This window comes from Ursus americanus, chromosome 4, assembly GCF_024610735.1.
Source record: "Ursus americanus isolate L20-20 chromosome 4, mUrsAme1.1.p, whole genome shotgun sequence".
NCBI classification, from domain to species: Eukaryota; Metazoa; Chordata; class Mammalia; order Carnivora; family Ursidae; genus Ursus; species Ursus americanus.
In genome coordinates, this window is record NC_142130.1 from 44,334,697 (window position 1) to 44,357,919 (window position 23,223).

Sequence of the window (23,223 nt, forward strand, 5' to 3'; positions counted from 1 at the left end):
ATTGTGACTTTCTGTTCTGTATCACTCTTGGGGCCTTTTTACCTTTATAGAACCCCCCTTAATATCTCCTGTAGGGCTGGTTTCGTGGTTACGAAATTGGTCAATGACTGGCGATTCTGGAAGGTCTTTATTTCTCCATCCATTCTGAATGACAGCCTTGCTGGATAAAGGATCCTTGGCTGCATGTTTTTCTCTGAAAGAGCTTTAAAAATGCCCCCCCCAACCCTTTCTCTCATTCCAGGTCTGTGTAGACAGATCTGACGTAATTCTGATAATTTTGTCTTGGTACGTGAGAAATTTCTTTGCCCTGGCCGCTTTCGATACTGTATCCTTGGATCTAATATTTGCGAATAGCACTATGACGTGACGTGGCGTGGTTGAGCTTGGGAGGGATCCTCTCTGCCTCTTGGACATGAATGTTTGTTTCCCTCGCTAGATTAGGGAAGTTTTCAGCTACAATTTGTTCAAATATGTCTTCTAGACCTCTGTTTTCCTCCACCCCCTCAGGGATGCCGATGATTCTGACATTGGAACGTTTTGAGTCAGTAATCTCCGGTAACCTACATTCATGAGCGTGGATTTTTTTAAGTCCAGATTCTATTTTATTTTTCTCTTCTACTAACCCATACTCCAATTCGCTGATACGTTCTTCTGCCTCATTCACCCTGGCCATCAGAGCCTCTAGTTTTGACTGCATTTGGCTCATAGAATTTTTAATTTCTGCCAAATTCGCTCTCATTTCCGCCCTTAGAGATTCTATATTCTCATTAACATTTTCGTTAATACTTTTTTCAAGTCTGCACATCATCTTGACCATTGTTACTCTGAATTCCATTTCTGATAATTTGGTTATATCCATATCCATTAGTTCTGTGTCAGAGGCCACAGACTCATTGTCTTTTCTTTGCTGGGGGGGGATTTCTCCTTCTCGTCATTCTGATGAGGAGAGGTTGCGAGGTTGTCCAGAGCCCAAATTATTGACCGGGACCCAGGCCATGTGCCCTTGTTTTATAGGGATCTTAGGGATGTGGGCTTCTTGATTTTTCAGCCTGCCTTCTGGGGGAGGGGCCTGCCGCGCCAATACTCAGGCAACCCTGTTTGGGTAGAGTCTCCATGTCCCCTGCGAGGGGGAACAGGGGTGGGCACACCGTGAGGCGGTCTTTCCAGGCTTTTGTTCTCTGGCGGCTTTCCCTGGCAGTTTGCTGTGCCTCTTCTGAGAGTAAGAGCAGCAGTGGCCGAATCTCAGCCTCTGTCTCAGAACAGAGGGATTGTGGACCGTTCTCCACTGATGTTCTGGCCACTTTAACTCTGTTTCTGTTGGTGCTGCTCAACCCTGCAGTGTCCCGGGATATGCGCCCTACACCTGGCATCCCAGCCATCACTTCCCGGGGCTGGCGCGTCTCTGTCTTTTGTGTTTCAGCCGCCAGCCACCCCCACGCGCTCCCGGAGCTCCCGGTCTCAGTCTGGTTCCAGTGAGCACACCGGAGTTCTGTTTCAGTCTGGTGGCACGCATTCCCTGGCTCACGGTCTCAGTCTGCTCTCTCGCGGGAGCCAGTCCTCGAGTCCGCCCGCTCCCCTGTGCAGGTGGCTACCGCTTCCCGGCACCCAAATATGGCGGCTCCCTCCCCCTTCCGTTTATCTTCTGATATCTGTGCTCGGTTTCATGGCTCCCCGCTTCATACCTCAATACTCAGCGCTGGAGATGTTTATTTGTAGATATCCACTTGTATCTTCCTGCGTCTCATGCTGATTCCGTGGATGTTCAGGCTGGTCTGGTACCTATTCAACTCGACTCAGGGGACCGGCTGAAAAAGGGGTCCCCTACTCCTCCGCCATCTTGACTCCTCCTCTCCAGCTAACTTTTTAATACTCATGAAGCAGCACTACAGGAAAGGGTTAAAAATAACTTAATCCTGTCCCTACGACTCACAAGTTAAATGATCTTGGGTAAGTAACAGTGCCTGAGTTTCCTACCTGTGTAATTGGACAATATTGGTATTTACTACGTAGAATTATAGTGAGGATTAAATAAACCTGATATATTGTGCTCTATGCTTACTATATAGATGTTAGCTCATATTATTGTTAAATTAACTAACTTAGTGGTCCTCAACTTTACATATTAGAATGCTTCAGGAACTTTTGACAAGTTACTGATGCCTGTGGAATTCTGGCTCTGGCCAAATCTTGAGTCTTGATTTGGTTCCAAAAACATGAATAAAATATATGCAGGATGATAGAGAATCCCCAGAGTACTTGCATCATGCCTGACATTCAGATTCTCTCCTACTATGAACATTTATTGACCTAGTACAATCTAGTTTAATTTACATTGGTAAATATAGAATCTATTACAAGAAATTATCATGCATGCTTACTTCATATTTTTCTTTCTACTCTAGGTATTATTTCATGGAGTGTCAGTATGCTTAGTTACCTTGATTGTCAATAGATTTATTTTGCCAATGGCTGTTAGTAAACTAGGTAAGTCCTAGTATTTACTAATTACTAGATATGCCCTACTAATTACTAGGTAACCCCTAGTAATTACTATTACTGAGTGAAGAGATGACATTCTAAGACTGCTAAAGAATTGCTAATAATGAGGAAAGAAGCCACATAAATGAAAATCAACTGTGTCTAATTGAAGAGGAAATAGGATCTCTATATAAAAGTGTATGAACAGGGGGCCTGGGTAGCTCAGTCAGTTAAGCGTCTGCCTTCAGCTCAGGTCATAATCCCAGGGTCCTGGGACTAGGCTTTTTTAAAAAAGCATATGAATAGTTTAGGCCAATAAGCTTATATATTTAAAAAGATTACTTATTTGCATTAGTCTAGTTTAAATAAAATAATACAATAAGTTTATTCAATTTTTCAACATACTTTTACTGAAAGCCTCCTATACGCCAGGCACTATTCTAACTAATAATGATGCATTATGAAGACAGACAGGATTTCTATGTTGATGGAGCTTATGTTGGAGAAAGGAGAAACAGTTAACAGGTCAAATGAGGCAGGACCAGAGAGTCATGTGCACATCAAAGTAAACAAATCACACATACATAAGGTAGAAAAAAAAATGGAGGCTAGGTTCCTGAGGAAGCTAGAAACTGAGTGTGTTCAAGGAAACAGGGTTTGACCCTTTGAGAACAAGCAGATAGTGAAGAATGTCCAGATGGGAGAGGTAGGAAGGAGTTATGTAATGAAGGGCCTTGGATTTTAAGATTTTATTCTACAGGCAAAAGAAATTCCTTGACCGGTCTTATGCAAATAAGTGTAATTATGTGGTTCACTCTCGTCTGTGGATAACTGATTGCAGGTGGGAGGCGCATGGAAGCAGAAATAGCAGTTGTAGGAGGCAAATGCAGTATGCAGTGTGTCCGTTTTCATCTTCTACTTTTTAACAAGGGGAAAATGGAGATCTAGAGAGTTGAAAGTGCCTGCCCAAGGTCATGCAACGAGGTAATCGCAGTTGAGGAACTGGAAACAAATAGCCTTGATGCTTTCAATCCATTATGTTCCCAACTGCTCTGTCACCCTTTCTGTGTCTCAGAGCTTTCATCCTAATGGCATTTTTAATCAATCTGAGACTCCATGACGTCGCATTACCCAATCTGCCTGCCTTCCTTGTATTTGCAACAAAACTGTTTCTCTTTTTAAAATTCTCTGAGCCTTGACATAGTGAATTGGGAAGAAAAGATTGAAGAGGGGAAGTTTTGCAAAGAGTATCATATGTTCTACTTAGTAGCTAAATAAACTTAAAATTCTTATCGAGGAGCACCTGTTTATTTGCACTGAGAGCAATGAACGTTTGCTCACGGAATATTATTGCTTTCCAAGGAAGCTTCTATGGCTCATAAAAAGGAATTTGTTTCTGATAGGAAGAGTCCTTCAAACTTTAATGAGGTCTGGACATAAATATATATCATATATACTTATCATGTATATACATGATATTATGTTTGGGTAGGATATATATATGTATATATCTATATATATGTGTATATATATGTATATATATGTATCTCCTACATATATGTATACTTAATTATATTCTGTATATTTGTAAATATATACATATATATGAGATACATATGTCAGGGATGTATATGTAGGAATTATAGATACACATACACGCAGATATATATATCTCCTACATGTATATCTCCTATACATAAATCTCCTATATATGTATGTGTCATCTATTCTGTGTACGTATACATATGATATTATTATAGGAAATTGGTTCATGTGATCATGGAAGGTGAGGAGATCTGCAGTCCAAAGGTCTGAGAACCAGGAAAGCCAATAGTGGAAGTTCCTGTCCAAATGCAAAGGCAGAGAGGACTGATGTCCCAACTCAAAGACCATGAGGCAGAGAAAGTGAATTTTCTTTTGTTCTATTCAGGACTCCAGTGGTTTGGATGAGGCTTACCATAAGTGAGGAGGGCAATCTGTTTCACCCAGTCTACCAACTTAAATGTTATTCTTATCCAGAAACACCTTCACAGACACACCTAGAATAATATTACCAAATATCTGGGTATCCTGTAGCCCAGTCAAGTTGCCATACAATTAATCATTATACCTCTGTTCTTCTGTCTCCTCACCTATCAAACTGGGAAAAGGGACTTTTAAAAGATGTGTAAGGTAATCAAAGACTTAATATGTTCAACGTGCTAAGAAGTGTTTTCTCAGCATATAGTAAGTACTCAATAAATATTAACTATTACTGTTTTTATTATGTACCTCAGCTTTTTTGAGGAGTATGAAAGTAGACAAGCTTGAAATTTTCAATGTTTCCATTATTAAACAATTTATGTTGAGTCTTTAACTTAAATAAAAAATAGTTGGTGACAGTAGGAACAAAAGGAAACTTTATAATCCATATCAAAATGGTGCTGTCCTTATTATTGATAAAACATACTCTTCGTACCAAAGGTCTTCGTGATGTCACATCGACAAAGTATAAATCACTTTGTTGTACATTTCAACACTTTCAAGAGCTAACCAAATCTGCAGCCTCTGCACTCAAATTTGACAAAGATCTTGCTAACGCGGATTGGAATATGGTTGAGAAAGCAATTATACTTCAAAACCCGTATGCGGTAAGCAAGTCATATCTTTTGTTTACTCCTTCCAAGTAGATATCATTACATTAAGTAAGTCTTAATGTAATATTTGTAAATATATACACATATATGGGATACATATGTCAGGGATGTATATGTAGGAATTATAGATATACATATATGCAGATATATATATATCTCCTACATGTATATCTCCTACACATAAATCTCCTATATATGTATGTGTCATCTATAGGAGCAATGCTTTGGAGTTCCCTATAAAAGATGCCATAAAAGAAGAGAGTGAGCATGAGAAAATGGCTAGTTTCCTTTTATATTGACAGTGGCCCAGTGCCTTTGTTCAGCATTTATTTAGCATTTGTTTACACTATTATCTTGCCAAGTACTTGCTAGCCCCTCACTTATGATTAACATGATTTTTTAATATAAAATAGAATTCAAAGCCAGTATCATAAGTTTAGGTGTGGGTGAGATGTCACCTCCTGCTTCTAAGATATGCTTCAGAATCTCTGTGCTCAGACTTCTTAGTCATTAAAGGGTGTGTAACTCCCCAGTCAGTCATGGTTGCCATAAGGAGAAATAATCGAAGTCATTCTGGAATCTTCTCTGTGCTCCTGCTGCTTTGCTATCTCCTGTGTTACATCCAGTTTTCAATGCAATGTTTCAGTGCATACTATATGATGCAGTTTTTGCCATGTTTTGCTGCATCATACAATATGAGGAGCCAACTTCTAGGAGTATAGACATAAGATAATTCGTTTCTATAAAGTAGGATTCCCCAAAATCCATTTCATATCCACCAACCAGTGCTTGAAGCTCCAGATGGGGACTCAGAACCTAGCCCTCTGCCTACAGGAATACTGCCAGGATTTCTGGATAAGACAAGCACCAAATCAAATCCATTTATTTTCTATAGTAGCTCCCAATTTCTGATAGTGGCCTTTTGCTAATCTGACTGCATCAGATTCATCTAAAATTAAAATATGGCCTTATTTCCCAACCCCACTCAGGAGATTCTAATAATGCAGATGGTCTAAGGTGGGGCCTAGGAATATGTGTTTTTATAGCTGATTCTAGTGCAAAGTCAAGGTTGAGGCCCCCATTCTGACACTTGATCTGCTTCAGAAGGAAGATAATCAAATGTGGAGGATACTATGGTGTTATAGATAGAGCACTAGCCTTGGACTCAGAAAATCTGGGTTTGTATCCTGGCTTTGTCACTTAATAAATAGCTTTGTGATCTTGAGCAAATCTTTTATTTTCTCTAAGCTTCAGCTTTCTCATCTGTAAAATGAAGTTATTCATAATCCCCATCTCCCCAGCTAAGTTCACTTTCTACTCTACCTTAAGTGATTAGGTTAAGGCAGTAATTGTCAAGCTTTAGTGGCAGCAAGAATCATGGAATGGGTTTGTAAAAACAGAGTGCTGCCCTGTTCCCCAGACTTTCTAACCAAGCTCGTCTGTTTTGGGGTCTGAGAATGTGCATTTCTAACATTTTCCAGGTGACGATGAGGCTGCTGGGGGACCACACTTTCAGAACCATTGGTTTCAAGTGGGATCATATATGTGGTAGCTTTTATAAAATGTCAATAATGTCATGTAGACATAAAAATATGACATAATTCCTTTCCTCCAAAACTGGCAATTATTTTACCTTCTAGGTAACTGTGAAATGATGAGGAAACTCATCTGAATACTTTTTCTGTATTTAACAGATTTTCTATAATTTTTCAAACCAATATTTTAGGTGAATTGCTTGAGGGTCATGCTTAACAATATGTTAATATTTGTGTATTATTTTTTTGTTTTTATTTCTGTTTCATTTAGTTAAGCCAAGAAGACCCAACAGAGCATCAAAAGGTGACATGTCTAGGCTGTAACAAGGAAATAGATGAGACCCTTAACATTGAAGCAATGGAGCTGGCCAACAGGCGTCTCTTGTCGACACAAATAGTTAGTACTTGATCATACACTTTTTAAATGATATTTGGGCCTAAAATCATCCTGAAAACTTTTCCTTCACTAAAGACATCTTGATTATGCTTACCTGCATTGCTTAATAGATTGTTACAAAGGCAAAGGGAAGTTTGGCATTATCTTAGGAATCCACTTGACGGCCAAAAGAAGGAAAAGGAAAATAGATCCATCCAAATTAGCCTAAGTAAAAGGTGTTTTATTAAAAAGGATTTGGGAATTTTACAGATCCCAAGGCAGGAATTACAGCTGAACTCAACCTTCAGGTGTGTTACACAGCCATTTCCACAACACTACCCATTTCTGGGTCCACACCAGTTTTTCATGAAAGATACCACCAACTTTGCCTATAACTGCAGGTAGAGAGTAGTTTTCAGATCAAATCTTAGATAAGTTAGAGAAATTCTGTGGCACAGCAGCATCCTGGACTCTGTGGGAAACCGCTAATAGCCTAGTTACCATTTACCATTCAGGTCAGGATCTTGACTTGTTGCCATGACTCGCGCTCTCAAAGTGTTCGTGTTGGGCCTTCCTCATTGCATATGGAACTCTCGTGCATGTCTTGGCTATTCCAGCCATACAGAATTCCAAGCATTTTATGTGTTCATTCTAACTTGAGAAATGGAAGATCTATAGGGCACAATTGTTCTCTCTTCAGCATTGGTCCTGGCAAAGAGGTTGACTCTCAAAGGCAGCTTTTCCAAGGACCTAAATAATTTCTTTAAGCAGTTGAGGCAGTGTCATGAAGGATGAACTTATGCCCATATGGTGTTTTGTTCCACCAGCAGATTTTATGATATCATATCTTTGAGTTGCTTCCAGATTTTTAATTTATTTCAGGAAAATATAGTATTCAAGAACCCTCCAAATCAATACAGGAGACTCCATTTTGGGTCTTGCTTCCATTAATAATGTGACTCAGGACTTACTCTTTTTAGTCTTTATTCTTCCCATTTGTAAAAGAGGAAAATGCTAACTGCAAGACCTCTTAGATTTTTTTTCACTTGTGATAGTCTATGCTTTCTGCAATATACGTTCCATGTACTTTTTTGATTTCTTGCCCTAAATGTTTGTTTTCTACCATTATATCTTTGTTGATTTTGTGCTATGTATTGGGTCTTAACCAGGAAATCCTATTTTTAAAAGTAAGTTAGATCTTTCTGTTCTTTTCTCCAGCTCTTTATCTCATCTAGCATCTTTTTAGCCCTTCTTTGTTGTAGACATATTTTCATGTTTATCTTGGTTTAATTTGGTTTCTGCAACCTCAATTCTAATGCTCACTGCTCCAACCATAATATTAACTAGTCTATTATAGTTTTCAAAGCTTTAAGAGCTTTTATTTAAATCTCAGCCAGTTATTATTAACTGGGACAATACCCTCTCTCCTATTGTACGTTAGAAGAGGAAGCAGAGCACGACAAGACAGTAGTATAGGAGAGACAACATCCCCCAACCATAACGGGGGGAAGGGGAGACAGGCTTGAGATTCAGAGAGAACTGAGTTTCTAATGTGATCTTGGGAAAAATACTTAACTCTTTGAGCCTCAGCTTTCTTATCTATGAAATACAGAATAGAATATCTTTGCCATATATTTCCTGCAAGAATTAAATAATTCTATGCAAATATATGTAAATCAGTTAATTTAATAGTATGGTAGGGAACTCAATAAATGGCAGTCATTTTAAGGAATCAACCATTCTCTAAATTCTTCTTACATTTTGGTATGAATAATCATTTAAGAATTAACATTCTTCTAGAGTCTAACTGTTTGTCATTTGTGTTACTAAGCTTTCAGGAGTTCCATACTACTTTCAGCTTCCTTATTTTTCTACAAACTATGGTGTTTACCTTCAAGGATATTGAAAATATGTTAATCTCACATTATTTTGAAAGTATTTTAATTAAGTTTAAGAAGTAGAGTGTTACCCTGTTGAGTTCCTGTGTTACAGACGAATAACGTTGTTCCCTCATTCTTCAAATTAGTTCTGTCCCTTTCTGATCTCCCTCAAGAGCAAAACTGCATTTCAATATCCAACACGAGATGTGTTCTGTGGAGGTAAAAGTCTTTAGTTATATCATGCATTCCAATTTAGGCAGTTGGTCCGCACAGTGATTTTTTAACAGTGGTCAACACGCTGAGGCGAGGGGGGGGGGGGCAGTGTCAGCCAGCGGCTTCTGCATCTGCATAGTGCCTGAAGCAAAGTGGGCTCTCAGTATATGGACCGAATGAACAAGTGACTGTTTTCTGTACAACAGCAGCAGTTCGTTTGATGCTTATAATAGACTGGAGAAAACAGAGTTGTGTTGTCAAAATATTTGGAAAAATGAAATTAAAGATATAAACCAGGATTCTCTACTGTAGGATTTCTCAGTCTTTCATTTTCTAATATGCATTATAAACTTTTAAGGTGGGGATATGCTTACAGCAGGAAGTTCCCATATTTATTTGGCCCCAGAATGCCACTTATTTCTGAAAGCCTAATTAACATCTAGTAGGAACCTAGTTTCCCAGGGAACCAGTTTGATTTTACCCAAAGCTCAGACGGACCTTCTGCACCGATTGCAAGGTCTGGACTGCATAGAAACATTCTTTTCATAGAGGTAGTAGATTATTTAGGGATTTTGACTTCTTTCTCACAGACCATTTTTCCATAAAGGAAATACTAAGTTGTTACTGTTATCCACGCTAGATAGTAATTTGCACATCTCTTTTAGGCAAGCTACCAGAGACAATACAGGAACGAGACCCTGTCCCAGAGTGCAGTCCAGGTGCTGGTCGGTGCCGCGGGAAGCTTCGGAGAGAAGGGAGAGTAAGTATTTTGGCAAGAGAAAGCTGCCATCCTAGGCCACTGAGTTTAGGAAATTGTGCAAGTGAGTTTGCTTGCACTTTCTGGTAACTTGGGCTCATCCAGTGTTCCGTGTGCGAGCTGCTGCCCGCTCCGCACCCCCACGTCAGGCCAAATCACATACTTTCAGTTTCCCAGCTTGCTCGGCTTCCTCAGGCTTCGGCGCACTTGAACATGTTGCCACTTCTAAGATGCTCTTCCCTTTCTCCTTTTGCCCCCAAAGCCGAGCTGTGGTAAAATACTCTTCCTTTTAGACTGCTTGAGTGCCTCACTGAGGTCAAAGACTCCTTAATTCCTCTGGACACATCTTCCCAATGCATACTCTCTCTTAATACCCAGCATATTTTTGTAATAGCTTTTTTGCTGTAAGCCTCTGTAGTACACAGTGAGCTCTTGAAGTCCACCTCTTAGAGAGTAGCCTCAGATCCCCTTGGAAGGATGAAGGATACATGCGCAGGCTAAGGGAAGAGTTAAACTGCCATGCAGTTACAACGATGCCCACCCAAAGCCCGGCTACAACATCCCTTCTTCTTGTAAACCACACTCCTGGGACACCTGGGTGGCTCAGTCCTTAAGTGTCTGCCTTCGGCGCGGGTCATGATCCCAGAGTCCTGGGATCGAGTCCCGCATTGGGCTCCTTGCTCGGCGGGGAGCCTGCTTCTCCCTCCCTCTCTTGCTCCCCCTGCTTGTGCTCTCTCTCTGACAGATAAATAAATAAAATCTTTTAAAAAAATTAAAAAATAAAACAAAATAAACCACACTGCTGGTACTAAAGACACCCAAATTCCCTGCTCAAATGGTCCCAAAGCTCATTTGTAAGGTCTTCTTGGGCCTTTCCCCTGGGCCATTATCTTGCAAGCAAACTGGGCCTTTGGCGTGCGTACCCCGAAAGCTAAGAGAAGTGGCAGCATGGTGTCCACTCGCAAGTACTGGCTTGTGCCACAGAGAGGGATAAAGCCGTGTGTGGGAAAAGAAGCTACCGGATGCTGAGTGCAGTCTCAGTGCAGTTTGAGTACAGATTTCAAAGAGTATAAGAGAGTCCATTTCAAGGCAAGCCACACAAATCATTACAACATACTTGTGAAAGTAGGAAGATCAAATACATCTTACTTAAAATTTTGTTTTCTTGATGAATGAGGTGTAAGGACAAGGGCCTTCGTTTGCCCCCTCGCTCTAGGCCATTCAAATGTTTATGGGAAAGAGATTGGGAAAGAGGCCTGGACAAATGTGATCACTTAAAAACAATATGATGCATGCTTTAAAGAAGACAGATGCACAGTGTACAGTGGGATTTTTAATGGATGAATAAATGACATGCTGAAAAGCATTATCCCTGCATTATTCAGGAGAAGTTAATATTTTAAAAAAGCAATATAGAGCAATTCAACCCATTGCCTTGATTTTTCCTCTTTGAAGCCTCCAGGAAGGTAGAAGCAATGTATGCCTATGAAGACCCACAGCAAGGAGGTCAACAGTGAGGAGAAGGGAGTGAAAGGGTTGAAAAGATTCCTAGCAGATGAAAAACGCACATTTTAAAATATGTTATTTTTTAGTGATACATAAAAGAGATAAATATTACATACTAATATGTGCAAAGGTATACAGCAGGCACTGTGGGGAATATCAGGATATCAGGATAAGTGCAATGGTGTTCCAATCCCCAGAGAACTTCCTGTTAATTACACTCATAGTCAGTACTTGCTGCTTTGCTGGGCTGCCTTGGAGTTGACTTTGCGTCCTGGTCATTCCTATCAGTAGCCCCAAGCATTGGTATGTCCTGTGGCAAGAAAACAAGTCTAAGGAGAGAAAGAGTTGGGGGATTTAAACAGGGGCACCGGGACCTATGCTAACTGTTTGTGTAATTGCCCAAGAAGGAATTCTTTGAATAGAGAGCTTGTATTTATTAAGTGCTGTGCCAAGCACAGTCTGAAACGTGTTGCATGTATTGCCAATCTAATATTATAAAAGTCCTGTGAGATAAGTGTTAGTATTATCTTCATTTTGCAGATGAGAAACGGGAGGCACAAAGAGATGAAACAATTTACCCAAGGTCACTTGACTGATAAATTCCAGAGCTCACATTGGAAGTTTAAGCTGCCTCACTATCCAATTAAAGAGATCACAACTGTCTTCCTAAATCAGGTCTAAGTGGGAATTCAGGAGCCTGAATTACTGATATTACAGAATTTTAGGATTCATAGGAACTTAAGAAATAACCAGATCTTAGTTGAGACATTAATTACTTCAGGAAGGTTTCCTGATTCCCCAACACTGCATTAAATGCCCCCCGCTGATGGATCTTGAGTGCCCCCCTGGTTATTATCTCCACAGCAACACCCACTACAGTTTACTGCATTTGTTATTTGCATGTTTTACTCCCTTAGTCTACTGAATCTTTAAGGGCAGAGATCTGTAGTTGTTTATGGTTTCTTCCCAGCTTCTTCCCACTTATTATTGATATGCTCAATAACTATTTTTAAAATTAGGAACGAATCAAGTCCTATATACATTTGCGGTTTTCCATGTAATTACCATATCATTCTATTGAATCGCAGAGAAGTGAATTACTTCCTTCTTTTTAATTACATCTGTATCCCTGTAGCAGAGAAATTGCTCAAATTTCAGAGTAAGTACAGTATAATCAATAGGAAAGACAAGGTCCACCTTTGAATTTAAGTCACCAATACCCTTCCGTTAAGCCATATTTTAAAGTAGGGTTTCAGACCCAAGGACAAAGCCCTATACCCTTTCTGATGAAGATAATGAAAACCAAGGGATTTGGCTAAGCAAAACCAAATCATAGCACGCAGATATGAGCTACCTCGATAGAAAAGCCAGCAGAAACCTAGAGACAATGGGATATGTGCTACCAAATTGTCTTTTGGGGTTTTAGGACCACTAACTTCTCCAAGTAACAATTAACTCTTTACTCACCACTTGTATTTTCTCCATTAATTCCCAATTACCTGCCCAGAAGGTAAAATCAAAGAGATAAGAGGATGTGTGGGATGGGCTGGATGCTTCATATATACTTTCTCATTTTGTTATCCCCAACTGGCATGGGTATTTTCATGTCTGTTTTGTAGAGCAAACTTTTTAATGAGGTAGTTTGTTCATTGCCTCACCAGATAATGGGGGATCCAACATGAAAACCTGGATGTATTTGAATCATGTTATTCTTTTCCTCCCTGAACCTTGACCTCTCTATTTTAAACCATGTATCTCTGATTTTTTATACTCTGTCTTTAATGAGTGAGCCCCAGAATCTAAATTCATAATTATATATCTACTTGTATCTACAACTTTATGACTTGGACCTATGCTCATGAAAGTGTCCTATTTCCAGTTATCAATGGACAAATCATCTTCCTGCTTTCTGACAATACTGCATTAAGTCTATTCCCCAAATTCTAAAGTATGTTTAATGATTACTTCTCCCCCCCCAGATATATGAGTCCTGAGACAATAAAGAATTATTCTGAAAGCAAAAAACTTCTTACCTTTATTAGAAAACTATTACTCAATTGGGTGTATAACACTAAAAAAGAAAAAGGGATCCCATCAAGGTAAGTGATTTTGAACCTTACTAGAAATGCTGTCATACTGCTTTTAAATTCCCTTTTTATTTTTTAAATTTATATCCTGGGAGCTCCTGGCTGGCTGCATTGGTAGAGCATGTGACTCTTGATCTCAGGGTTGTAAGTTGAAGCCCCACGAAAAATTTAAAAGATAAATTCATATCCTGAATATATTGGAAAATATTTTGGAGTAGTTTACAATTAAATTACTCATATATATACAAAAAGTTACTTGAAGAAAAAAAGAGATAGTATAATAACCTTTTTATTATTGAAATAAATTTCATATAATAAGATTAACCATTTTTAAGTGTATCATTCTGTGTTATTTAGTACATTCACAATGTTGGGCAACCATCATCTCGATCCAAATCCACATTTTTATTGCCTCCAATGTAAATCCAGCACCCATTAAGCAGCCACTCCCTATTATTCCCCCTCCCTCCCAACTTCTGCATCACACTCGTCTGCTTTGTCTCTATGAATTTACCTGTTCTAAATGTTTCATATAACTAGAGTCATACAATACATAGCCTTCTGTTTCTGGCTTCTTTTACTCAGCGTAGTGTTTTCATCCACATGGTAGAAGGTAACAGGACCATAAGTTTCATCCACTTTGTAACATGTATCAAGACTTTATTCTTTCTTATGGCTGAATAATAGTTCATTGTACAGATATATTATGTTTTGTTTACCCATTCATCAGTTGATGGACGTTTGGGTTGTTTTCACCTTTTAGCTATTGAGAACAGTGCTGCTATGAACATTCATGTATAAGTATTTGAATACCTGCTTTCCACCTTTCGGGTATGCACCTAAGAGTGAAATTGCTGGATCATATAATAGTTTTATGTTTAACTTATCGAGGAACCACAAAATTGTTTTCCACAGCTGCTAGACAATTTTGAAATCAGGAAATATAAATATAGCAACCTTACTTTCTTTTTAAGATTGGTGTAACAATGTGGAATGTTATATATAAACGTTAATTCCATATATGTTTTAGTATTTGCTTAGTTTTGCAAAAAAAAAAATGTCATTGAGACTTTCATGGGGATTACATTGAATCTGCAGTATTGCCATCCTAACAATATTAAGCTTTCCAATCCATTTCATTTATTTAGATCTTTAATTTCTTTCAGGAATATCTTGTAGTTTTCAGTATACAGGTCTTTGATTAAAGTTAATCCTATGTATTTTTTCTTTTTGATGCTATTATAAATGAAAATGTTTTCTTAATTTCATTTTAGGATTGTTCATTCCTAGTGTATAATTTCTGTATATTGAATTCGTATTCTGAAGCTTTGCTGAATTCATTGATTAGCTCTCCTGGTTTTTGTGAATTTGCTAGGATTTTCTGTATATTAAGTTCATGTCATCTATGAATAGAGATAATTTTACTGCTCCTTTCCAATTTGGATGCCTATTGTTTTTTTTTCTTAGATTCAGGAAGAGGAAATATAGACCCCTCTTCTCTATAAAAGTATCAAAGATTATGTGGCATCTTTAATCTACCATACTCAATAAGTACCAAAAAGATATTTTCATATTATAGATTTTTTTAAAGCCTTCAATACTGACTAAAGCTACAGCTTTCTAAGTAATTATTCTTGTTGATGCAACTTAATGAAAGGGAGAATTTAAAAACTATAATTGATAGTGTACCCTGTAGGCTATCTCTTAATATCATCCATCTCAAAGTGAGTAGTACAGATCCTGGTGTCAGATGGCTTGGTTTAGAATCTCAGTCTCTGTCACTTATTATCTGAATGAGCCTTTCAGTTCTCAGCATCTGATACATACAAGGCCTGTGGCAAAGTAACTGACATATAGCGGACACCAAAATATGCTAGTTGGGTTCTCCTGTTTCCTCATGGGATTGTGGGAAAGAATACATAATAATGTGTGTAGAAGCACCTAGTCCAGGTAGCACTGGGTAAGCATTTAACAAATGTGAGCATTTATTACTAAGTGCCAAATTCCAATAACATAAGTATTACTGAGTTGTTGATATTAAGAAGTGATAGAATCAAAAACATGAACAAGTCCAATTATCAAAAGAAACTGAATATAAAAACACACATAATTCTTAAAATTAAAAATTCAACTTAAATTTTCAGAATTGAATCAGAAGTCAATACAGTATATCTATTTTGAGGGGATACAGCTAGAGCTGCACAAAGAAGAATAAATGCCTTGCATTGATGGGATTTCTGTATCGGTGTCAGGGCTCTGAGAGAAAAAGATCAGGACCCTGAGATCTAAAGTGGTAACACTTGGGTGGATAAATCTGAAGGTCTTAAACCCTCACATTTTTCATGAATACTGTAGCCTGGCAGAGGGCAGCCATCTCTTTCTTGCTAGAGGATAATAGACTCCTATCACCTTCAGATGCTACAAAGACATCACAAAATAAAGTTTGTCTTTGTTTCAAGGTTATTCTCTACCACCTTTCATTGCTTCCAAGGTAATTACCCATGTCAGATCTCAACACAGCTAGAGGAGGAAATACAGTGCCTTCTTTAGGAGACTACAACTTATCTACTGAAGGAATTACAGGACCTGACTAATACTAGCAAATACTGGTAGACATATGATGGAATGGATCTTGAGGGTATTGGACCACAGGGTTATAACATAAGGCCAAATTGGACTGAATTTGTTGGCATGGTGGTCTTATCCATGATTCAAGGTTCAACATTCTGTCAAGGACACTTGGAGCTGGCACTGTTATACTCTTAGAATTGTTCTTTGAAGCTTGACTAGGCCAATAACCTACAGTAAATGAAGTGCAGAGGATAAAACTGGAATATTTAACTAGATTATTATATGAGAATGAAGGACCCACCACATGCCTTTGCCCCCTGGGAAGGACCAGAGGACATTTACTTTCACAAAGCAACACTGAGAAACTGGATGACAGATGTCCTCCGCAAGTGTGGTTGACGGTAGTTAAGGCTGGCATGGAATTAGTCTTACTAGTATCAAAAGGATTTGGGAATGGCAGAAGACCGATGGCAGCACTTAAATGTCAAAAGCAAGGTGAGCATACTTTATTTGGTGACAGCAAACCTGGAATAGCAGAGTACCTTGACCTGGGTATGGCTAACAAATAATGTGTGTCAAAGGACAATGTAGACAAATAGTTAACTACATTTTATTTTACTTTTCTAAAAATAGAGAACTGGTGAGCAAAGGGATGAGATCAACTACTGCAAAGGAACAACATGACTCCCCACCCTTCCCCTATATCTAAGTCAGTTCTCAGATCCAGAGCCTTTGAGAAAGGTCTACATTAACACCAAAAATACATAGGATAAATATTCCCTCAATCTTTTCTCAGATGGACCTTTAGTCACTTTACCAGAAGAGTTACTTTTCATTTGGAAAAAAAGAATACTCAGACTTTTTAAAAGACTTTGGGGGGAATATAAACAAACAAACAAAAGACCAAAGGCTTGGAATGCTATCATAGTTCTCAAGTTAGAGAGGAAGCTTGTAGGCTAGATGATATATGGACTCTCTGACCCAGTCTGCTTCATAATAATCCAGCAAGTCCACTGTGTGGTTATTTCCCTAAATCTCCAAGTGTATCCTTGGGATGAATATAGTCAGTGTGTAGCTGAACATTCACATTTTCTTGCTGACGTATAGAATAAGAATTGTTATGGCAGGAAAGTCCGAGTGACCAAGTGGAACCCTGGCCAAAATAGTCATAAGTAGCAATATAGTATTCTAGGAGTAAAGAAATTAACACCAACATTAAAGATTTAAAGGAATTGTGAGTAATCCCTATCATATCCTTTTCAATTCATCTATCTGGCATAAGCACATCAAAGTGTAGTCAATTATAAATTTAAGCAAAAGGTAACATCAAGTGCAGTGCTGTGCCAGGTATGACTTTATTGCTAAAAGAACTCAAGAAAAGCAGTCTGTATTCTAGTCCAAGATAGTGACGAAGGAGGCTCCTGAACTTAACTCCTTTCATCAGCACGCCAAATCTATAGCCACATATGGATCACCTCCCTCTCAAAGAAATCCAGAAACTAGCTGAGTGATTCCACACATCAGGCTAATAAGAAAATATCTACATTGAAACAGGCAGGAAAGGCTGAGACACACTCTCAGCATAAAACTCACCCCTGGCATCAAGGCATGCAATCAGAAGGGAACTCATGGCTCCCAACTTCTCCATGAGAAGTAAAGGGATTGAACCCAACATCTAGTGCCCCAGCTTTTAAGACTTCCACTTGAGAGATGGGCCCCCGAAACACCTGCTCTGAGAGCTAATTGAGCTTATGTCCACAAGATCCAGAAAGCTAGAGCAGAAAGTGAAAGAGTTCTTAATGAACTTGCAAGGACAATGTGTCCCTGAAATGAATTTGTGCAGTTTGGCACCCTGGCTTTTGTGATTGCCATCCAGAGGACATACCCCCTATTAGTAACAGAAAAACACGAAAGTATAAATCTCACTGGTAATGATAAATATATAAAAATATTCAGACTACTCTAATATTGTAACAATGGTGGGTAAATCACATAAAAATCTAGCATAAAGGTTAAAAGTCAAAAGTATTAAAAAACAAATATAGCTATAATAATGGATACACAAGATAAAAAGGGGTAAATATAAATTATGACTCTCAGCAAACTGGTTAAAGAAGAGGTGTACCTCAACAAAGGCCATATGTGACAATCACACAGCTAACATCATATTCAACAGTGAAAAGCTCTTCCTCTAAGATCAGGAACAAGATAAGGAGGCCCACTCTCATCATTTTTATTAAACATAATATTGGAAGTCCTAGCCAGAGTAATTAGGCAAGAAAAGAAAAGTCATCCAAATCAGAAAGAAATGAGTAAAACTGACATCTTTTGCAGATTTCACAGAAAACCCTAAGAACTCCACCAAAAAAAGTTAGAACTAATAAACAAATTCAGTAAAGTTACAGGATACAAAATCATTATACAAACATCAGTAGCATTTCTATACACTAATAACAAAAGAGGAAAAAATAAAGAAAATCCCATTTATAATTGCATCAAAATGAGTAAAATACCTAGGAATAAATTTAAAGGGGCAAAAGACCTGTACACTGATTACTATAAGACATTGATTAAAGAAATTGAAGAAGATACATGTAAGTGGAAAAATATCCTGTGCTCATGAATTGGAAGAATTAATATTTTTAAGATGGCCATACTACCCAAAGCAATCTATAGATTCAATGCAACCGTTACCCAAATTCTGATAACATTTTTTTACAAAAATTTTAAAAATTCCTAATATTTGTATGGAATCACAAAAGATCATCAATAGCCAAAACGATCTTGAGAAAAAAGTATAATACTGAAGGTATCACACTTGATTTCAAACTATATTAAAAAGCTATAGTAAAGAAATTGTATGTTATTAGCATAAAAACAGACACACAGATCAATGGGACCAAATAGAGAGCCCAGGAATAAACCTGTGAGTATATAGTCAACGAATTTATGACAAAGGAGTCAATGATATACAATGGGGAAAGATAGTCTCTTCAGTGAATGATGTTGGGAAAACTGGACAGCCACGTGCAAAATAATGAAACTAGACCACTATCTTACGCTATACACAAAAATCAATTTGAAATGGAGTAAAGTAAGACCTGAAACCATAAAACTCCCAGAAGATAACATGGGGGATAAACTCCATGATAGCATTCTTGGCAATGACTTTTGGATTTGACACCAGAAGCAAAGGCAACAAAAGCAAAAACAAACAAGTGAGACTACATCAAACTGAAAAGTTTCTACACAGAAAAAAAAATCAACAACATGAAAAGGCAAGCTATGGAGTGGGAGAAAATATTTGCAAATCATATATCTGGTCATATCTGGGTTAATATCCAATATATGTAAAGAACTCATACAACTGAAGAGTAAAAACAAACAAAAAACCCCACCACAGTTAAATAATGGTCAGAGGAACCAAATAGACACTTTCCCAAAGAAGACGTACAAATGGCCAAAGAATACATGAAAAGGTGCTTAATGTCACTAATATCAGGGAAATGCAAATCAAAACACAATGAAATATCACCTCACACCTATTAAAATCCCTATCAACAAAAAGGACAAGAGATAATATGTGTTCGCAAAGATGTAGAAAAAAGGGAACCCTTGTGCACTGTTGGTAAGTATGCAAATTGGTACAGCCCCTATGGAAAGCAGTTTGGAGATTCTTCAAAAGAATCAAAATAGAACCACTGTATGATCTAGCAATCCCACATCCAGGTACACACCCAAAAGAAATGAAAACACGGTATCAAAGAGATCTCTGCATTCCCATGTTCAATGCAACATTATTCACAGTAGCTAAGACATGAAAATAAACTAATTGTCCATCAAGAGATGAATAAATTAAAAAATATGGTGTATATATACACAATAGAGTATTATTTGCCATGAGAAAGAAGGAAATCCTGCCATTTGCAACAACGTTGAAGGCATTATGCTAAGTGAAATAAGCCAGAGAAAGACAAATACTGCATGATATCACTAACATGTTGAATCTATAAAAAAGAAAAAAAAACAGTCAACTCATAGAAACAGAAAATAGCAAAGTGGTTACCTGGTTACCAGCTGAGGGGTTGGGGAAATGAAGGATGGTAAAAGGTTACAAACTTTCAGCTATAAAATGAACCAGGTCTGAGGATCTGATGTAAGACATGGTGACTATAGTTGATAACCCGGTACAGTGTACTTGAAATTTGTTAGGAGAGTAGAACTTAAATGGTCTCACTCCCCCACAAAAGGGAATCATGTGAGGTAATGGATGTGTTCATTAATTAGTGTGGGGAACTCCTTTCACAATGTATACATACATTAAATCACCATGATGTGCACTTTAAATACCTATGATTTTATATGTTTATTATACCTCAATACAGCTGAAATTTTAAAAAAGAAAAAAAAAGCATTCTGGAGATGAAACTGAGATGGACAGAATTTAACAAAATTTTCCTCTGTGGCTCCTCCCTCACGCACACACCGCCAGAGGTTGTAGAGGGCCCTAGGAATGTGATGACAGGATCGTAAATTTATTCCTAATTTCATCTTCTTTTTCTTAAGTAGGGCCCCAAATTGTAAAAGTTTCAGGTCCCGAGTAACACAGCTCTACCTCTGAGAATGGGGAAGTGATCCAGTACTTATCTAACCTTCAGTCAGCAACTGATTAATCATTTCACTTGAGTTTTAACAATAATAAGGTGTTCTTATATTATTTGAAAACTAAAAAATAAAAATACATAAGTAAATCCTTTCATCCACAGTTCCACTCTCTGGCATACTGGGTATGGAAACTGTTTTGCAAAGCGTATACATTAATTGAAATTTTTTCTTCTTCAAATTTTTATTTAAATTCTAGTTAGTTAACATACATGGTAAAATTGGTTTCAGGAGTAGACTTTAGTTATTCAGCACTCACATACAACACCCAGTGCTCATCACAAGTGCCCTCTTTAATACCCATCACCCATTTGGCCCATTCCCCGCCCACCTTCCTGCATCAACCCTGTTTTTCTATAGTTAAGAGTCTCTTATGGTTTGCCTCCCTTTTTTTCCCCTTCCCCTGTGTTCATCTGTTTTGTTTCTTAAATTCCATATTTGAGTGAAATCATATGGTATTTGTCTTTCTCTGACTGACTTATTTTGCTTAGCCTAATACACTCTAGCTCCAGCCAAGTCATTGTAAATGGCAAGATTTCATTCTTTTTGATGGCTGAGTAATATTTCATTACACACACACACACACACACACACACACACACACACACACCACATCTTCTGTATCAGCTAGTGGACATTTGGGTTCTTTCCATAGTTTGACTATTATTGATAATGTTGTTATAAACATCGGGGTGCATGTGCCCCTTCTAATCTGTATTTTTATATCTTTTGGTCAAGTACCTAGCAGTGCAATTGCTGGATCATACGATAGTTCTGTTCTTAACTTTCTGAGGAATCTCCATACTATTTTCCAGAGTGACTGCACCACTTTGCATTCCCACCAAGAGTGTAAGAGGGTTCCCCTTTCTCTGCATCCTGCATCCTTGCCAACGTCTGTTGTTTCCTGAGTTGTTAATTTTAGCTATTCTGACCGGTGTGAGGTGATATCTCATTGTGGTTGTGATTTGTATTTCCTGATGATAAGTAATGTTGAGTATCTTTTCATGTGTCTGTTAGCCATCTGGATGTCTTCTTTGGAAAAATGCCTTTTCATGTCTTCTGCCCATTTCTTAACTGGACTATTTATTTTTGGGGTGTTGAGTTTGATAAGTTCTTTAAAGATTTTGGATACTAACCTTTTATCAGGTATGTCATTTGCAAATACCTTCTTCCATTCCACAGGCTACCTTTTAGTTTTATTGGCTGTTTCCTTAGCTGTGCAGAATTTTTATCTTGATGAAATCCTAATAGTTCATTTTTGCTTTTGTTTCCCTTGCCTCCAGTGATGTGTCTAGTAAGAAGTTGTTGCAGCCGAGGTCACAGAGGTTGCTGCCTATGTTCTCCTCTAGGATTTTCATGGTTTCCTGTCTCACGTTTAGGACTTCCATCCATTTTGATTTAAATATTTTGGTAAAATGTGGATGCATACTGTTCCAATATCACACATCCTGAAATTTTTTTTTATGCCTCAACAAGGAAAGATGCTCATAATACATTGTTAAGAGAAAGGAAAAAAAAGTTTACAGAACAATATGTATGATATAATTTCTTCTGTGTTTACAGATAATGATTACATAAACAAAAAGATTGGACCAATATTCAAACTGTTAATAGTAATCATGTCTGGCAGGTGGAAGGGATTCCTTTTATTAATTTTTTAAATATTTCCAGTTTGAATTATCCCCATCTTGTGACCAAAAGTACTTCTATTAAAACTAAAAATGGATGAAAGTTGAGGAAGATGGGGGAGAAAAGAAGGGAAACAAGCCTCAAGATATTTAGCAAAGGAGGAAATTAAAAGGACAATATCTGAAGTGGGATGCCAGAAAGTGTTAGGTAGTGATTGTTCCTACTCAGAACTAAGCTGGGCTGTGTACTATAGAGGATTAGAACAGAACTGAACATATAATGATAATAATTCAGTGTAATTATTTTATCAGACAAAACTCTCTTTTTTTGTAGACATCGCATTCTTCGTGTATGCCATAAAATTGTATTTACTGATGAATTTGAATATATTGGATATCTTGTGATACTAATGAACATGTTTCCTATTATAATTTCTTGGATACCTGATTTAAGTGATATCTATGAGCATGAATTAAGATACTGTAACTACTCTTTTCTTGCATTTTATATCTTGGAGTCCTTATTTAAGGTAATCCAAAATTGTGTGTGTGTGTGTGTGTGTGTGTGTGTGTATCTGTGTATATGTGAACATGTTATATGTCTCACAGAGAGATTCCCTAACTTCATTTTTCAACACTAACCACACATAATTTTCCAAAGGAGTGCATGAAATTCTTTCTCACTTTACAAACAAATTCTTTCTCACTTCACAAACTTTCATTTTTAAAGGTAAATTTTTAAGGCAACTCAGTAGAAAACATCCATACTGTAAGAATTGGTTTTGTATTTGTAAAAATAAATTTTTAAATGGTGTGTGTCAAAAGGAGTTTCAAAGGTATTGGCAGTGTTCATAAACTTATCAGGATTGTGTTCATTTTATTTTTTTAATACTA

General features: G+C 37.7%; 1 protein-coding gene across 1 annotated transcript in view; it reads left to right on the plus strand.

Moving 5' to 3' along the window:
• Positions 1-23,223, plus strand: part of SLC9C1 (solute carrier family 9 member C1) — an 83,597-nt gene that overhangs the window by 36,028 nt on the left and 24,346 nt on the right. Inside the window, exons 11-16 of the mRNA XM_045785216.2 lie at positions 2,403-2,484; positions 4,942-5,108; positions 6,921-7,046; positions 9,784-9,878; positions 13,361-13,480; positions 22,664-22,859. Coding sequence (XP_045641172.1) covers positions 2,403-2,484; positions 4,942-5,108; positions 6,921-7,046; positions 9,784-9,878; positions 13,361-13,480; positions 22,664-22,859 — 786 coding nt within the window. The remainder of the gene's footprint in view (positions 1-2,402; positions 2,485-4,941; positions 5,109-6,920; positions 7,047-9,783; positions 9,879-13,360; positions 13,481-22,663; positions 22,860-23,223) is intronic.